This window comes from Balaenoptera ricei, chromosome 20 (genome assembly GCF_028023285.1).
Source record: "Balaenoptera ricei isolate mBalRic1 chromosome 20, mBalRic1.hap2, whole genome shotgun sequence".
In the NCBI taxonomy this organism is placed as follows: Eukaryota; Metazoa; Chordata; class Mammalia; order Artiodactyla; family Balaenopteridae; genus Balaenoptera; species Balaenoptera ricei.
This window is the reverse complement of record NC_082658.1, coordinates 58485075-58504040: the sequence shown is the minus strand read 5'-3', so window position 1 is coordinate 58504040 and position 18966 is coordinate 58485075. Positions and strand designations below refer to the sequence as shown.

The following is an 18966-nucleotide window of genomic DNA, read 5'->3' as shown; positions in this document are numbered from 1 at the left end:
AAAGAAGAATGAAATCTTGCCATTTGCAAGAACATGGACGGACCTGGAGGGTATAATGCCATGTGAGATAAGTCAGACAGACAAAGACAGGTACTTTAATATTTTAAAAAATTGTAACACAGTAGGCTTCTATTTTACATATGAGTCAGGTTTCTCACAAAGAAGTGATATACCCAAGACTAGATGGCTGATTAGTGGCTAGAATCAAGGGCTAGAACCCCAAATTTTGGGTTCCTCATATACACTCACATAAACCACCCCAATGTCCCATTAATACAACTCTCAATCTTATCTTTCCATGGAAATCTTAGCTATTACTTTTGACCACTATTTACTGCATCTCTCTTCAGAAGCACATCAAAGGCATTCTCTTTAAAGGCTTGGCCCCTTCCATTTTGCCATCCTCAAAGCTTCTCCAACTCTAGAGAGTAAAAGCCACTGATGGGACTCTGTGGTAAACTGCACAAAGGTTTTGGCAAGGTGAGATTTCTGATGTGTGAACTGCTGATTTTCGACAGAGAACTCTATGCTGGAAATGAAGTGATACATTACTCTCTTTTCACTATTTCCAAGGAGGATTAAGAAAAGGATATATAAGATCAAGATCCATTCCATATGGGAACAGAGTCAAGGATGGACACTCGAATTAAATAAACAAATCAAGCCTAAAGTTTGGGAACTCCGGTCTGGAGGAGCAGCTGCGAGGCCTTTTCACACGGCTCCCTACGAGCAAGTGAAACTAGACTAAGTGCAAAGGAATAAAAGGACATCAGAGAGTCCAGGAGTCTACATGACCTGGTGGGACCCCTCGCCCAGGATCTCCCTTGCCTTGCTTATGCCTGACTGTGGGTGACAGGGTCTGGTGCTCTGGCCAGGTGCCAGGCCAGAGCCTCTGAGGTGGGAGAGCCGAGTTCAGGACATTGGACCACCAGAGACCTCCCAGCCCCACGTAATATCAATTGGCGAGAGCTCTCTCAGAGATCTCCGTCTCAACACTAAGACCCAGCTCCACTCAATGACCAGCAAGCTCCAGTGCTGGACACCCCATGCCAAACAACTAGCAAGACAGGAACACAACCCCACCCATTAGCAGAGAGGATGCCTAAAATCATACTAAGTTCACAGACACTCCAAAACACACCACCGGATGTGGTCTTGCCCACCAGAAAGACAAGATACAGCCTCATCCACCAGAACACAGGCACCAGTCCCCTCTACCAGGAATCCTACACAACCCACAGAACCAACCTTAGGCACTGGGGGCAGACACCAGAGACAATGGGAACTATGAACCTGCAGCCTGCAAAAGGAGACCCCAAACACAGTAAGTTAAGCAAAATGAGAAGACAGAGAAATATGCAGCAGATGAAGGAGCAAGATAAAAATCCACCAGACCAAACAAATGAAGAGGAAATAGGCAGTCTAGCTGAAAAAGAATTCAGAGTAATGATAGTAAAGATGATCCAAAATCTTGGAAATAGAATGGAGAAAATACAAGAAACATTTAACAAGGACCTAGAAGAACTAAAGAGCAAACAAACAATGATGAACAACACAATAAATGAAATTAAAAATTCTCTAGAAGGAATCAATAGCAGAATAACTGAGGCAGAAGAGTGACTAAGTGACCTGGAAGATAAAATAGTGGAAATAACTACCACAGAGCAGAATAAAGAAAAAAGAATGAAAAGAATTGAGGACAGTCTCAGAGACCTCTGGGACAACATTAAACTCACCAACATTCGAATTATAGGGGTCCCAGAAGAAGAAGAGGAAAAGAAAGGGTCTGAGAAAATATTTGAAGAGATTATAGTTGAAAACTTCCTTAATATGGGAAAGGAAATAGTCAATCAAGTCCAGGAAGCACAGAGAGTCCCATACAGGATAAATCCAAGGAGAAACACACCAAGACACATATTAATCAAACTATCAAAAATTAAATACAAAGAAAAAATATTAAAAACAGCAAGGGAAAAGCAACAAATAACATACAAGGGAATCCCCATAAGGTTAACAGCTGATCTTTCAGCAGAAACTCTGCAAGCCAGAAGGGAGTGGCAGGACATATTTAAAGTGATGAATGGGAAAAACCTACAACCAAGATTGCTCTACCCAGCAAGGATCTCATTCAGGTTCGACAGAGAAATGAAAACCTTTACAGACAAGCAGAAGCTAAGAGAATTCAGCACCACAAAACCAGCTTTACAAAAAATGCTAAAGGAACTTCTCTAGGCAGGAAACACAAGACAAGGAAAAGATCTACAATAACAAACCCAAAACAATTAAGAAAATGGTAATAGGAACATACATATCAATAATTATCTTAAATGTAAATGGATTAAATGCTCCAACCAAAAGACATAGACTTGCTGAATGGATACAAAAACAAGACCTGTATATATGCTGTCTACAAGAGACCCACTTCAGATCTAGGGACACATACAGACTGAAAGTGAGGGGATGGAAAAAGATATTCCATTAAAATGGAAATCAAAAGAAAGCTGGAGTAGCAATTCTCACATCAGACACAATGACTTTAAAATAAAGACTGTTACAAGAGACAAAGAAGGATGCTACATAATGATCAAGGGATCAATCCAAGAAGAAGATATAACAATAGTAAATATTTATGCATCCAACATAGAAGCACCTCAATACATAAGGCAAATGTTAACAGCCATAAAAGGGGAAATCGACAGTAACACAATAATAGTAGGGGACTTCAACATCCCACTTTCACAAATGGACAGATCATCCAAAATGAAAATAAATAAGGAAACACAAGCTTTAAATGATACATTAAACAAGATGGACTTAATTGATATTCATAGGACATCCCATTCCAAAACAACAGAATACACTTTCTTCTCAAGTGCTCATGGAACATTCTCCAGGATAGATCATATCTTGGGTCACAAATCAAGTCTTGGTAAATTTAAGAAAATTGAAATCATATCAAGTATCTTTTCCGACCACAATGCTATGAGACTGATAGCAATTACAGGAAAAAAACTGTAAAAAATACAAACACATGGAGGCTAAACAATACGCTACTAAATAACCAAGAGATCACTGAAGAAATCAAAGAGGAAATCAAAAAATACCTAGAAACAAATGACAATGAAAACACGACGGCCCAACACCTATGGGATGCAGCAAAAGCAGTTCTAAGAGGGAAGTTTATAGCAATACAATCCTACCTGAAGAAACAAGAGAAACCTCAAATAAACAACCTAACCTTAGACCTAAAGCAATTAGAGAAAGAAGAACAAAAAGACCCCAAAGTTAGCAGAAGGAAAGAAATCATAAAGATCAGATCAGAAATAAATGAAAAAGAAATGAAGGAAATGATAGCAAAGATCACTAAACCTAAAAGCTGGTTCTTTGAGAAGATAAACAAAATTGATAAACCATTAGCCAGACTCATCAAGAAGAAAAGGGAGAAGACTCAAATCAACAGAATTAGAAATGAAAAAGGAGAAGTAACAACTGACTCTGCAGAAATACAAAGGATCATGAGAGATTACTACAAACAACTATATACCAATAAAATGGACAACCTGGAAGAAATGGACAAATTCTTAGAAAAGCACAACATTCTGAGACTGAACCAGGAAGACATAGAAAATATAAACAGACCAATCACAAGCACTGAAATTGAAACTGTGATTAAAAATCTTCCAACAGGGGGCTTCCCTGGTGGCGCAGTGGTTGAGAGTCCGCCTGCCGGTGCAGGGGATACAGGTTCGAGCCCTGGTCTGGGAGGATCCCACGTGCCGCGGAGCGGCTGGGCCCATGGGCCATGATTGCTGGGCCTGCGCGTCTGGAGCCTGTGCTCCGCAACAAGAGAGACCGTGATAGTGAGAGGCCCGTGCACCGCGATGAAGAGTGGCCCCCGCTTGCCACAACTGGAGAAGGCCCTCGCACAGAGGTGAGGACCTAAGACAGCCATAAATAAATAAAAATTAAAAAAAAAAAATCTTCCAACAAACAAAAGCCCAGGACCAGATGGCTTCACAGGCGAATTCTATCAAACATTTAGAGAACAGCTAACATCTATCCTTCTCAAACTCTTCCAAAATATAGCAGAGGGAGGAACACTCCCAAACCCATTCTATGAGGCCACCATCACCCTGATACCAAAACCAGACACAGATGTTACAGAAAAAGGAAACTATAGGCCAATATCACTGATGAACATAGATGTAAAAATCCTCAACAAAATACTAGCAAACAGAATCCAGCAGCTCATTAAAAGGATCATACACCATGATCAAGTGGGGTTTATCCCAGGAATGCAAGGATTCTTCAATAAACACAAATCAATCAATGTAATACACCATATTAACAAATTGAAGGATAAAAACCAAATGATCATCTCAATAGATGCAGAAGAAGCTTTTGACAAAATTCAACACCCATTTATGATAAAAACTCTCCAGAAAGTAGGCATAGAGGGAACCTACCTCAACATAATAAAGGCCATATATGACAAATCCACAGCCAACATCATTCTCAATGGTGAAAAACTGAAACCATTTCCTCTAAGATCAGGAACAAGACAAGGCTGTCCACTCTCACCACTATTATTCAACATAGTTTTGGAAGTTTTAGCCACAGCAATCAGAGAAGAAAAAGAAAGAAAAGGAATCCAAATCAGAAAAGAAGAAGTAAAATTGTCACTGTTTGCAGATGACATGATACTATACATAGAGAATCCTAAAGATGCTACCAGAAAACTACTAGAGCTAATCAATGAATTTGGTAGAGTAGCAGGATACAAAATTAATGCACAGAAATCTCTTGCACTCCTATACACTAATGATTAAATATCTGGAACAGAAATTAAGAAAACACTCCCATTTACCATTGCAACAAAAAGAATAAAATACCCAGGAATAAACCCTACCTAAGGAGACAAAAAACCTGTATGCAGAAAACTATAAGACACTGATGAAAGAAATTAAAATGATACCAACAGATGGAGAGATAGATCATGTTCTTGGATTGGAAGAATCAACATTGTGAAAATGACTATACTACCCAAAGCAATCTACAGATTCAATGCAATCCCTATCAAATTACCAATGGCATTTTTCACAGAACTAGAACAAAAAATTTCACAATCTGTATGGAAACACAAAAGACCCCGAATAGCCAAAGCAATCTTGAGAACGAAAAATGGAGCTGGAGGAATCAGGCTCTCTGACTTCAGACTATACTACAAAGCTACAGTAATCAAGACAGTATGGTAGTGGCACAAAAACAGAAATATAGATCAATGGAACAGGATAGCAAGCCCAGAGATAAACCCACGCACATATGGTCACCTTATCTTTGATAAAGGAGGCAAGCATATACAGTGGAGAAAAGACAGCCTCTTCAATAAGTGGTGCTGGGAAAACTGGACAGCTACATGTAAAAGAATGAAATTAGAACACTCCCTAACACCATACACAAAAATAAACTCAAAATGGATTAAAGACCTAAATGTAAGGCCAGACACTATAAAACTCTTAGAGGAAAACATAGGCAGAACACTCTATGACATAAATCACAGCAAGATCCTTTTTGACCCAACTCCTAGAGAAAGGGAAATAAAAACAAAAATAAACAAATGGGACCTAGTGAAACTTAAAAGCTTTTGCACAGCTATGGAAACCATAAACAAGACGAAAAGACAACCTTCAGAATGGTAGAAACTATTTGCCAATGAAGCAACTGACAAAGGATTAATCTCCAAAATATACAAGCAGCTCATGCAGCTCAATACCAAAAAAACAACCCAATCCAAAAATGGGCAGAAGACCTAAATAGACATCTCTCCAAAAAAGATATACAGATTGCCAACAAACACATGAAAGGATGCTCAATATCACTAATCATTAGAGAAATGCAAATCAAAACTACAATGAGGTATCACCTCACACCAGTCAGAATGGTCATCATCAAAAAATCTACGAACAACAAATGCTGGAGAGGGTGTGGAGAAAAGGGAACCCTCTTGCACTGTTGGTGGGAATGTAAATTGATACAGCCACTATGGAGAACAGTATGGAGCTTCCTGAAAAAACTAAAAATAGAACTACTATATGACCCAGCAATCCCACTACTGGACGCATACCCTGAGAAAACCATAATTCAAAAAGAGACATGTACCACAATGTTCATTGCAGCACTATTTACAATAGCCAGGACATGGAAGCAACCTAAGTATCCATCGACAGATGAATGGATAAAGAAGATGTGGCACATATATACAATGGAATATTACTCAGCCATAAAAAGAAACAAAACTGAGTTATTTGTAGTGAGGTGGATGAACCTAGAGTCTGTCATACAGAGTGAAGTAAGTCAGAAAGAGAAAAACAAATATCGTATATTAACGCATATATGTGGAATCTAAAAAAAAAAAAAAAAGGTTCTGAAGAACCTAGGGGCAGGACAGGAATAAAGACACAGATGTAGAGAATGGACTTGAGTACACAGGGAGGTGGAATGGTAAGCTGGGATGAAGTGAGAGAGTGACATGGACATATATACACTACCAAATGTAAAATAGACAGCTAGTGGGAAGCAGCTACATAACACAGGGAGATCAGCTCGGTGATTTGTGATCACCTAGAGGGGTGGGATAGGGAGGGTGGGAGGGAGACACAAGAGGGAGGGGATATGGGGATATATGTATATGTATAGCTGATTCACTTGGTTATACAGCAGCAACTAACACAACAATGTAAAGCAATTATACTCCAATAAAGCTGTTAAAAAAAAAAAAAGCCACTGATGGGCTGAGGGGCGGGCATCCTGAGAAGCAGTAATGGTGGAAATGAAGAAAGCTCTGAGGTTAGTGATGATGAGGATGGCAACACAGGTCTGAAATACATACACTGCCTAAGGGGGCGTGATGGGGAACCTGAAACTCTCCTGCTGGAGCATCTTGGTCCTTCTGAATGTTTCTACAGGTACTTCCCCAGCTTACCTGTTGCGGGGCTGTGCTGTTGGAAAGGATGTCTAACAGGTCAGAAGAGGAGAGAAAGTAAAACCTAGGGAAGGCAAGCCTTTTGGTGTCCAGGTACTCCGCCAGGGCCTTCTCACACAGGTACAGTCTGCGGGCACAAAGAATTTCCTAATTAGGTTTGCCTAGATCCATACGCACATAGATGTTACCTAAATGAAAACCAGTGCGACCTATGGATTACACGCAAAAATCATGTATGCATGGAACATGTATGGGTATTTGCAAACATCACAATAAACACCTCTATTAACACCCCGTATTACCCGACCACACAGGCAAATCAAGGTACACAATCAGACATACTCTCTCACTCGGGCAGTTAAATAAGGTAAGGATCTCAGAGACAGAGCGGGGAAAGGAAACACATTACAAAAGGGGCTGCAAACCGACCATCACCTGCTCTGAATATCTTCCAACTTCTCATAAAGACCTGATTTGTTGGTGGCTTCCACTACGTTTGGAGTTTTCTGAGCATCATAAGCTAACTCTTTAAAGTCAGTGTCGATGCCTTCAAATCTTTTAGAATCCTGCAAATAAAAATGTGGAAAAAAATTAACTACCACCCCCCTCAATTTCAAGAAGCTACCTTCATGTACTAAGTCTGCTTTTGAAACTGCTCCTAGTCGTCTAATACAGAGATTAGTCTCAAAGGAGGAAATGCCTTTAGCTTGAAACAGTGGTTCGCAAACATTTTGGTCTTGAAGTCCCTTTATGTTTGTAAAAATTACTGAGGAGTGGAAAGAGCTATTGTTTATATAGGTAATATTATATCTATCCATGTATATTCTATATTAGAAGCTAAAGTTGAGAAATTTTTAAAAATATTTATCAATTCATTTAAAAAATAACAATAATAAGCCCATTATGTTAATAACATATTTTTATCCAAAATAATTATATTCTCCTAAACAATATAACTTAGAGAAAAAGTGGCATCACTTCACGTTTTTTTTGGCAAATATGTTTAATGTCTAACTTAGAAGATGGCCAGATTCTCTTCTCTGCTTCTACATTCAGTCTGTTGTGATATCACATCATGTAGCCTCTGGAAAACTCCATTGTACGCTCATGGAAGAATGAGTTAAAAAGGCAAATACCATCAGTATTATTATAAAGATAATTTTGACCTTGAGGATCCCCTGGAAAGGTCTCAGGGACCACCCCCAGGGGTCACCAGACCACACTTTGAGAACTGTTGGCATAAAATACATAATTCCTAAGTCAGGGAGATGGTGGATCCAATGTTCTTTCTGGGTCCAAGCAAAAGTTTATATAACCAAAGTGTTTCCACAGCAAATGTGCTACTATGATGTCAAAGTTAATTAGATATTATTATTCCCCCCAAACGCACACACCCTCACAGTGTTGTTGAAATGACTGAGACAATAATAAATGCAAAGCACTTTAGGCCAACACCTGGCACCTGATGAGAGCTTGTGTGGCTATTATTACATAACAACAATCATAATGGCACTGCTGTGTGCGCTACTTTAACTTCTTGAAGTAGGGACTAGTATTAGTCCCAATTTACAGATGAGAAAACCAAGACACTGAGAGCTTAAGTAACTTCCCTAAGGTCCTGCAACTCAAACCCGGGCCACCGGCTCCAGTCTGCTGGGACCTCTGTGATCTGGGCCTCTCTCCCAAGAAGATTTAAAAATAAGAGGGTGAGGTGAAGTAAATTATGATTCCTCAGTGAGATATCTTATGACAATTAAAAATGAAAAAGTATCAAGGTTATAGAAGTATCGGAAATATCTGACATAAATGTTCAAATGAAAAGAGCCGAATAGAAAATTGTAATTACACTGAGAGCAGTTGTGTAAAAACATGTATATATGTGAAAAAAAGTTGGGAAATATTCATAATGAATGAAAATATTTACTAGGTAGGGTGTAAGATGATGACTGATTTATTACATTTCAGAGTTGTCTTTGTTACCATATTGTTAATACAAAGAAAATAAATGTATTTATATGTTTTACACACAAACCTGAGAAGTTAATGATATGAATTCTTTATTATGTTGAATTGAAAGTTTTCAAATGTCTCCTTCAAAATGTGTACAAAAGTCTCCACCTACACCCCCTTCTCATTAAACCTGTCCTTCTTCAATCATTAGCGTTGGAGATTAATAAAATCTGGCTTATTCAATTTTGCTTAATGACAATAGCTATAGCAGGATTATTTTCTGTTATTTTTCATTGCAAATGTACAATCTTTAATGTGCATTATTACACTAAATATGCATTTGTGGGATGAGCTGGAAAAATATCATGTTTTGATGGAATGTGCTTTAACTCTGAAACAAGGTCTGGACAACATATGACATTTTGGAATCAAACTAATTTGTAAGCAGAGAACTCGCTGTGCTGCTGTGCTGAGGGACACAGAAGTCTGGAAAATCTCTTTTTAAATGAATTAGAGTCCACTGGGGGGGGAAGTACATTAATGCACATTAATTAGGACAAATTACAAGGGGCAAGCAACTACAGGAAAGGTAGTAATGAGAAGAATGCATATTTAGCAAAATTCCTCATTTAGTATTTAGCTGAAGACTGGTATTTAGCCTGCTGGCACAGGCCCGAGTTCTACAGAACAGCTCGCTGCAGAAAAGGAGCTTGAGTTTGCCTGGAAACGATGCTCACTTCCAGTCGATACCTGCACTGTAATTACGTGTGGAGCACCCCAAGAGCAGCTCATATTTTTGACCTCCTTTCTCCTGTACACTTTTTTTGGTTTTGGTTTTAAAACCAGGTTCTCCTTTCTTTTTCCTACACATTAGGAACAAACTCGCTGGCATACATTTCACTTTCTCTCTTTTCCTCTGCCTGACTTTTGGTGGCTTGGAAGGTCAATGTTTTCTGGAGGTGCCCCTGGGTGAAGCCAAGGCAGGGAGGCAGAGAAGGAAAGGTCTAGAGGATGCAGGAACTAGGGGATCATCCCTTGACTCAGGGATGGGAACAGAGGGAGCAGGTACCTGGGGCAGCTGAGCCCGGATATCTTCAGATCCGATGAATATACTTTCTAGATGAGACCATGTGCGCTGCACGTCAAACCAGAGGGAGATGACGGCGTCAGCAGTGGACAGCTTCTTCTGCCAGCCAGATACTTCCTCCAGGAAGAAGGCAATGTACCTGGACATCATCAGGTTCTGAAGCTGGACTTGGTTATCCTCCAGAACCTCGATGAGGTCCTCGTCGGACCGCAGCAGAGGCACGTAGGTCTGCGGGTGGGGCTCGTACTGGAATTCCATGCGGACCCAGGTGGTCTGCAGCTCCTTCAAGACCTTCTCCATGCCCATCTCTTTCACAGCTCTGTCTACGATGCCCCGGACCTCGTCCTCAAAGTGGTGTAGCTGAAGCTGCAGGAGGTGTGCCAGGGTGGTGCCCTCGTCCATGGTGAAGGTCACGCCCGTGGCCTGCATCAGCTGCCTCCAGTGCCGCTCCCGCATGGCCGGGTTCTGCAGTTCGGCCACAGCCCTCAGGGAGGTCAGGGTGTTCAAAACGGTGCTTTCCAGGCCTGTGAAGGCATCCCAGGCCCTGACCTCCTTGTCGAGGTTCCGGATGTGCCTGGCAAACCATTTGCACTCCAAGTCCATGGCCTCCACGTTGATATCCATCCACGTGGTGGTCTCCCAGGCATGGATACTGGAGGTCACCATCCCAATTGTGTCCCAGAGCTCCTTCAGCTGGCACGCCTCCTTCCTGCACTGCCTCAGTTGCTTATAGTCAGGGACGGTGACCTCAAACAAGCTAGCAGATGCAGAAATGGAGGCCATGGTGGATTCCATCTGCTGGATCTCCACGTGCCTGGCATCCAGCATCTGATGAGGGTCAGTGCTATCAAACCTACAAAACACAATGTTGTCCCTTTATAAGTAGAGCACACAAGAGTCATCTCCTAGAATCACCAGAGTAATGCCAGCTCGAATCCTCAAATCCTTGGTATTTTAGCAAAGGGCAGGGACTGTCACCAAAGCCTGGAAAGAAGAGACATCCAGGGTAGGCTGGAGCGGGACGAGCATAGCCAGTTGGCGATTCAAGAGGAACACCATGTCTGGGTCTGTTCTTCAGTCTGAGAGGGTAATAAAAATACTCCCCAACTCCCCCACCCAGGTGCAGTGCGAAACACCCCTTTGTTCAAGCCCCCTTTAGACTCTGCTTCCACTTGCTGGCGTCCAGCCCACTTGACACAAAAGAGCATTGTCCTGTTACTGCAGAGGCTGTACAGGCAAAGCTCCCGCCAGGAGCTACTTGTGGTGGGTGGTGTGTAAGAGACAGAGGCCAACCCTGACCTACTCTGGCATTGCTCCCTCTAAGGGCAGTGGCTCTCAGTCTTGGCTGCCTGTTAGAGCCTCCTGGAAGCTTTAAATGACCTCCATGCCCAGGCTGCTCCCTGGTCTCCTTCAATCAGAATCCTTGGGGGCGGGACCCAGGCAACAGCATTTTCCAAACTCCCCAGGTGATTCCGATGTGCCAGGTCGGCATCCTTCTCTGTGGTGAGGCCCTTGCTAATGGCCTGCATCACCTTCAGGGAACAGGGTCTCCAGATGTGAGAACCACTGCTAGGGACTTGGCAGTGTGAGCACAAAGCCCTCACCGCGGGCCTGCACTGCTTGGCTTTCCAGCGCTGCATGCCTCCTGTCAGGCTCCGCGTCCCCTAAGTACCTCCTTCAAGCTGCCCCTGATCTCCTCCTGCGTCCTGCGGCAGCCTCTGGCTCTGCGCTGGACTCGGGTAAGCACTACATCACGCTTTACAGTTCGAGTTCACGTTTCCTCCTCCTCTTCTTCCCAGTGGGTCCTCACGGCCCCCACTGCTCCTCCTGGTCCTCACGGCCCCCACTGCTCCTCCTGGTCCTCACGGCCCCCACTGCTCCTCCTGGTCCTCACGGCCGTGAACCTCCTTTACCCTGCGGCCCCTCCAACCTGCATTCCTGGCAGAGCCTCTCCTCCAACGTAAGAACTGCACGTGCACAGGGACCCACATGGGTCAGGAGCACCCAGAACAATGTTCAAGGAGCCCTCATTTTCCTCCCCCAGCCTCCCTTTATCCTTTCTTCCCATCACCAGTCTCAGATCTTCTTGTTTCTGTGTGCATGGAAGGCTAGATAGCAGGGATACCATGACTTAAGTGTGAATACCATCTTTCTCTAAAATCAGAATAGGGTATCACGGGTTCCAACATAAAGGGAAAGTTGAGAGGAAAGGAGTGATTAGAGAATTGGCCATTTCCTCTGATCCCGTGTGTGTGTGTGTGTGTGCGCGCGCACGTGTGTGTGTGTGTGTGTGTGTGTGTTGGTTGGTGGGGTACAGAGGGGAGGGAAAAAGGAAGAGGATGACATACAAACTCCTTTTCTTAAACTGTCTCTCCTCTCAGTTGTCTCTGGAAATACTTGACTTGACGGATGGAAAGTAATCCTAATTAAAGTCATTTACCTGAACTGCTTGCCACTTAAGCCTAATTACCATGCAACACAATAACAGTTATGCATATCATTAAATTAGTGTCAGATTAACTCTGATGCTTGCTATGTTTGATTCCCACTTGTTCCATCTAAATAGTTTTGGCTCATGTGCCCTGATTGTGTATTTTCATCTTAAGAGAATGAGACTGAATATCACCGTGTGTCTTCACTGTTGTCCAGTCCCCAAGTGTTTCAGAATGGGTTGGAGTTCTCAGAGTTGAAGAGGGCCCTCTGTCTACATAGGAAAGTAGCTTTCTCTTCTATGAGAGCAGTAGAGAAAGAACTAGAAGGAAAGAAATGTAACATCCTCGTGGCAAGTGGGTCAGCAGGAAAGATTACCAAGCATGAAGGTTCCTTCTGCATATTCTCTCCAAAGACTAATTGTTGGAGTGTGTAGTGTGTTGGTTCTACTTTTTATCTTTATTAGAGTGAACTTGGAAAGTGAATTTAGCTTCTTGGTGTTAGTATAAATCAGACAAATTCTAAAAGCCCACATTCTGTTTAATTTATTAATGGAATAAAATTCAGGCATATTCGATAGGACAGGTGCTATCAGAGTGTTGGGGGCTGTGGACACAGAAGACAATGATCTTCCTAACTCTTCTTTCCTCAGTGCACATGAACATCCTTGAATCAATACTGGTTCCTCAAATATTTGTAGGACGTGATCATCTGTCAAACCTATTCCAAACTTCATCTGCCCCGTGGCATAATTTTTGTTTATGGTTTAAATCTGTGGGCTTTCATTTCCTGTAGCTGAGCACACATAAAAGTTAATTTGACCTAAGTAGTGAAAGGAACCTCTAGACAGGGGAGCAAGTAACCCTCTTCCTGTTTCAAAGCTCTAGTGCAAACTGTCAGGATATTCACAGATCTGATTAATGTGCCTAATAAACTTGAAGCAGTTCTCCAAAGCCTGGGGGAACAATACAGTGTGAGAACAAGAAAATAATAGGAGGGTAAAGGGTGTAGTTAGTCTTTGAAATTGAAATAATAATGTAAAAGTATTTTAATCTAAAAGAGAAATGCCTGGAAAGTCTGGATGAATAAAACTATAATTAAGAGAAATGGAAATACAGTGCTCATCTGCATGATCTTGGAAAAAGTATAGATTCGGGCCTGCCCTAGACATAGGCACAAAGAGAAAGAGAGGAATAAGTGACTTAAATGAATTCTTGGGAAGTGAGCGGCTGGTAAATGTCAACCTCAGTTCCATACCTGCACATACAAGGAACAGTGACACACCTGTGCTTGATACCCCACAGGTACCATAAAACTCAGCACGCCCCCTCTGACCTGGTGACCTTTCAGCTCTTCCCATCCTGTGGCCCCATCTCAGGAGCAGCAGAACATACCTTTTCCAGCTTACTGGTCCAGATGGAAGATGGAGAATTACACCAGGCTCTCTCCCTGCTCATCTCCCATATTCACTCAGTCCTGCTGATTCTCCCTCCTAAGTCTCCCTCACGTCCATCCTCCTCCCCCATGCTCACTGCCACAGCTTCAGTTCAGTCCTCCTGCTTCGCACCCAGCTGTTGCAATCACCCACCACCCCATGGAGGCCCCACCTTGAGTCCATCTCGCTCCACTCTGCCCTCTGCAGCCACAAGACTGGTGTTTCCATGATGTGTATTGTTCTCATGCTTGTACTCCTCAGTGCTCATTCATGGTCAAGCCCTGGTCACCTGGACCTCTCCATCCTCATCTCCCACATCCTGCATCCCAGCCACACATACATGCAGTCCTCCAGCTGTTTGTTTTCGTCTTCCTGTGTGTCTCTATGTTCTGCTTCCTTTGCCTGGAATATCTTTGCTGTCCACCTCTCTTTTTTCCAAATGGCTAAGTCTCATTTGCCCATTGGCTGAAGCACAGCTTCTGCGAGGGCTGTGAGCTGCCTCCCCAGTGGGCGTTAAAGTTGGCCCCAATGGACATGTCTGGTTACTCATTTTTGAAATTGACCCTGAGGCTGTAAGTCCTTGAGGTCAGGGAATCTGTATTATCTGAAGATCCTAGCACTTAAATCACTTTTTGCTGACTCCACTGTTGAGAACACAACCTCTTCTGCTCTACGGAAGCCTGACTCATGTGAGTGAGTCAGATTAACTTCAAGAACAGGGTCAAGCTGAACTAATGACATGTCTGAGGATACTGATATGTCCCTGAGAGATTTCATGACTAATACTGCTCTTTTCTCCAAATTTTGAAGGGACAAGAGACCCTGCACAAGCAAGATGAAGGCCCTTCTTTCCTCACGTTTGCTGCACTGGGCTATTTGGAAAGCCTTGCTTTGCTGGTTGTCATGCAGGACAGCACCCAATGGCAGGCGGTCTTTAGGAAGGTTCTCCCCACCGTTCACAGAATCTGGTGGCTGGCCAGCTGGAAACACTGATGGTCTCCATTGAACTGGAGCTTATAGGGATCAAATGCTTTGACCCAGAAACCCCTGGATTATCCTGGTCTTGATGTGGGTAAGGAGACTGGATAACACGGCATTCATTCCTTAAAGCCAGGAAGCCTGTGCTCAAGGGCAGGAACTGAGCAAGAGAGCCGCTAGCAGCTTGCTGCATCCCTGTCACTCAAAGGGGAGAATGAGTCTCCAATTTCGAGAGGTGTGAGAAGGGCTTGAATCTGGCTATGATGGTTTAGCCGATTACTGAGAAGCGAGAGAGCTCAGCTAGGAATGTGCTGATACAGCTTCAAGTTAAGAACAGAAAGAAGAGGAAAAACTCAACTTGAACATTAAGAAAGAACCTCCCCCAATGACCTGACTTCATCCTGCACCTGTCAGACTACAAGGGCCAAATGAGACACGCACTTTCCTTTTCCTCCCAAAGACAAGATCAGCGTGAGCTTCACCTATAATCTAATCGGGAACAGAAACGTGCCTTCACAGAGATGCATTTTAGAAATTTATCTGAAAGTGGAGGAACCAGAACTCAACTCATTTGCCACACACAGTGTCTGCACATTTTAAACACACACATTCATGCACACGAAACTAAGAAACAAACTCATGCGTTGACACCCATGAAGATTCCCTTCAGCAATAAATCCACAATTCTGCTCTAGTCTTGATAGTTTTCTTGACAAGAAGGGAAAAACATCAAAATTGCAGTAATGTTTGGCTTTCCACACTGCTGTGAGCAGTTCTTTTCAAAGTAGTCTCTTGCAAAGATTCATCTGCATGTTAAATTAACAGATGTGAATTTGCAAGACCCAGTTAAGGGTAGCAATATCCTCACAGCCAGCAGATAGATATCAATAAAAGTGCTAAGAAAGAAAAACCAATGCAGCTACCAAATTAAAAAACAACAAGAGCTGATCAATATACACATGTGGTGTAACTAGGAAGGAGGGATACCAGATTTCCAATAGACATACAGAAACACACCAGCAAACGAGTGCTGTTCCGTTCAGGCAGTCTCAGGAGTCTTTTTGGGAAGATATTTCACCAGACATCTTTGGAATTCCTTTTTAGAAACTGCTTAAAAAAGAGACAGATGATGTAAATGTATCAGTGTCATTACCTTCGTGGCTGTTGCCTTAGGTGTGGATGTTGTTAGCACTGAGCAGAAATACCCAGCTTGATTGCGCGCCTGCCTCACCAGCTTTGGCCCTGTATGATCAGTGTTGAATTTCAGAAATTCAACTGCATGCCCAAAGGAGAATCAAAAGAATGTGCTTCAGACTCTGAAGGAATAGTCCCAAAAGAAGTTCCACAAATGTTTTGAGCAATAGATGCTTCTTTGGAACAAGGGCATGGCTCCTAAGGCACTTGTTCTAAAGGGACACAGACTCATTTGGAGTTGTATGCCCTGGCATGATTGCTTAAAAGGGAACCAGTTACTTCCCTTAGGGAGGCAGTCTCTACCTTGGCTGCACACTGGAGTCATCTGGGGAGCATTACAAACTACTGATGCCCGGTGTCACCGCCAGAGAGTCTGATTTAGTTGGTCTGTGGGACAGACTGGACCCCAGGTGATTTTCATGCTTTAGAGCTCCACGTTGTGCGTTTATCCTAAGCACAGTTTACATATCTGTCCTCCCCTGCCTCTTGACATACTCATCTCGTGCTCTCTAGCCCCAAGTATAATGCTTGGGAGACAGTAGCTGCTTACGAAATGTTTGATGAATGAATAATAGAATAGGTAGGCCCTTACTGTGTGCCAGGTGTGGTGACCAAGTCTCAGTTTGCCTGAAATAGAGGGGCTTCCCTGGATGTATGACTTTCAGTGTTAAAACCACAACCGTCCCAATTAGCACAACACTGTAAATCAACTATACTTTAATAAAAAAAAAAGAAAAGAAAAAAAACCCCAAAACTGTCCCAGGTAAACCAGGATGGCTGGTTACCCTAGTGCCAGGTCCTATGCTAAAAACTTGCAAAGATTCGTTATTTAATCCTATCAACAACCTTATGAGGTGGATGCTATTATTAACCCCGCTTTACAGATGAGGCAACTGAAGCAAAGAGATATTAAGTGACTGCCCTGACTTAGGCAGTGAGTAGTGAACCTGAGATTAGACACCGGTCTTGTTAAATCCAGAGTCCATGTACTTAATCATTATGTTGTCTTTCCTCCCGATAAAGCTGTGATTTATTTTTCCATTTTGTTTGTTGCTTTAGCGTGTATCTCTCAATGTCAGATTTCCGTAAGTAACCCTTGAAAATAAAAAGCTTCCTTGCTCCTTACATAGGGCATTTTTCAGTCTAGTGACTTCCAAAACTACAGAAGAGACCCAGCAGGAAGCCCAGCTAGGGAAACAGAAGCAAACCCCGGAGCTGGACTGAGGGGAGAGTGTCCACTTCAGCTGGCATGTCAGCAGACACAGAACCGGCTGGTTCTCCTGGCTGGAGCCCCTGACGCCGAGGAGCAGACCAGGAGCAGACCCTGTAGATTTCTCCACCAAGGCAGTGAGCCCCTGAGAAAAGGACTTGTGTGTGTGTGTGCACGTGGGCACGTGTGGATGGGTGTTGCCCATCCCACAGCTGTTTTGTTCGTGTAAAGACCCCTGACCACAAGTAGGGAGGAGCCTGAGAACTAACTACTAAGCAGAGAAAGTACACCTTGAAGTAAATCCATCACTTCAAATCCTGCCATTAGGCTACTGAAATGCCTTCCAAAATTATTTTAAAATTCTATCAGCCACTTTTTTAAACCGAAAGAACAGGAGTCTGGGAGAATTTAGAATACTAACAGTTTAGTAAAAACCTAGTACTCTTACCACACACAATCCCTTTATAGACCTGGAGACACAGAAGCTTCTAGACTTTTTCTTAAGTATTTGTACAGCCTTTGTTCACCCCACACGGGCCGCAGCGGTACTCTGTGAACATGAGCACCAGGTTCTAACCAGTGGACCCAAGCGGGAATACGCGAACTCCACGGAGAGATCACCGTGACTTAAGATGCTGCCGTGCTTAAAGGCCGGGAAGCAGTGGTGGCAACTTGGGTGCATACCTGAAGGGGGCTTCTCTGCGGAATCGCTCCCAGAACCGCTGCTGCTCTGCCTCGAAGGCGGCGCACCTCTGGCGGAGGAGGGTCACTTCATTCGCCTGCAGGGGGGCCACCTGCTGCCTCACGGTAACAGCCATCTTTTTAATGTTGTTCCACTTCTCAGGCAGCTCCTGCAAAGGAGACCTCAGTGTGGTCAGACCCTCCCCCACAGTCCTGAGGCTGGACGCACCCGGATGTCTTCATCTCTGCCCCGATGCCAGGCTCTGATGCCGTGGCATCGTTCGACCCCTCCTTGACTCGGCTCCCTGGATGCCCACTCTCCCGACGATCACCTACTTCTGATTCAACACTATCCTTCTTGCCCTTAACTTCTAACCCAGTAACCCGTGCCCTTTTCTTCATTTTCTAAGAGTGCCTAGTTATTTCCTTTTATGCCCCACATCTCCTCTTAGACCATCATAACATTCCTCAGACCTGCTTTTTGTTCTCCGAATGAAAAATTCGGCTCTTCCCTAATTCTGGAAAAAGAACCCAAACACATCATCCGCATCAGTTCTCCCATATATGTCCAGCGTTACAGTGTTTCATATTTATTGAGTTTCAAGAAAGTGGTACACATTATATATGTGTGACACATTTAGCTCCAAAGCATGGACCTTGAGTTATCACCAAGCCCTGTTTTTCATTTACTTCAACCCACCTCATCTCACTCTGAAATCCCTAAACTTTCCGTCTATCTCTTTTATTAAGAAAACATAAACTTTGCACTGACCTCCAGCTGCCTGAACAGTGTTTCCGGCAATTCTTGTCCATAGGTCTTCAGCAATTCAATAGTCTGCTTTAAAGGCTCAAACATCTCATCGGTGCTGCTCTGTTGTTCTTTAAGAGCCAGAAGGTGTCCCATAATTTCAACCAATCCTTGGAAATCTCCTTTTCCGACTTTCTTGAGCAAGCCGCTCTCGCTGTTTTTAATAAATGTTTCAAGGTCGGCCAAGCTGAGCAAAACAAACAGAATGTGA

At 43.2% G+C, this 18966-nt stretch overlaps 1 protein-coding gene across 1 annotated transcript in view; it reads right to left on the bottom strand.

Moving 5' to 3' along the window:
* The window catches only part of DNAH9 (dynein axonemal heavy chain 9), a 301984-nt gene that overhangs the window by 213123 nt on the left and 69895 nt on the right, over positions 1-18966 (bottom strand). Inside the window, exons 18-22 of the mRNA XM_059908564.1 lie at positions 18720-18942; positions 17951-18117; positions 10002-10872; positions 7418-7548; positions 6983-7109 (exon numbers count right to left, since the gene is read on the bottom strand). Of these exons, the coding sequence (XP_059764547.1) occupies positions 6983-7109; positions 7418-7548; positions 10002-10872; positions 17951-18117; positions 18720-18942 (1519 nt within the window). The remainder of the gene's footprint in view (positions 1-6982; positions 7110-7417; positions 7549-10001; positions 10873-17950; positions 18118-18719; positions 18943-18966) is intronic.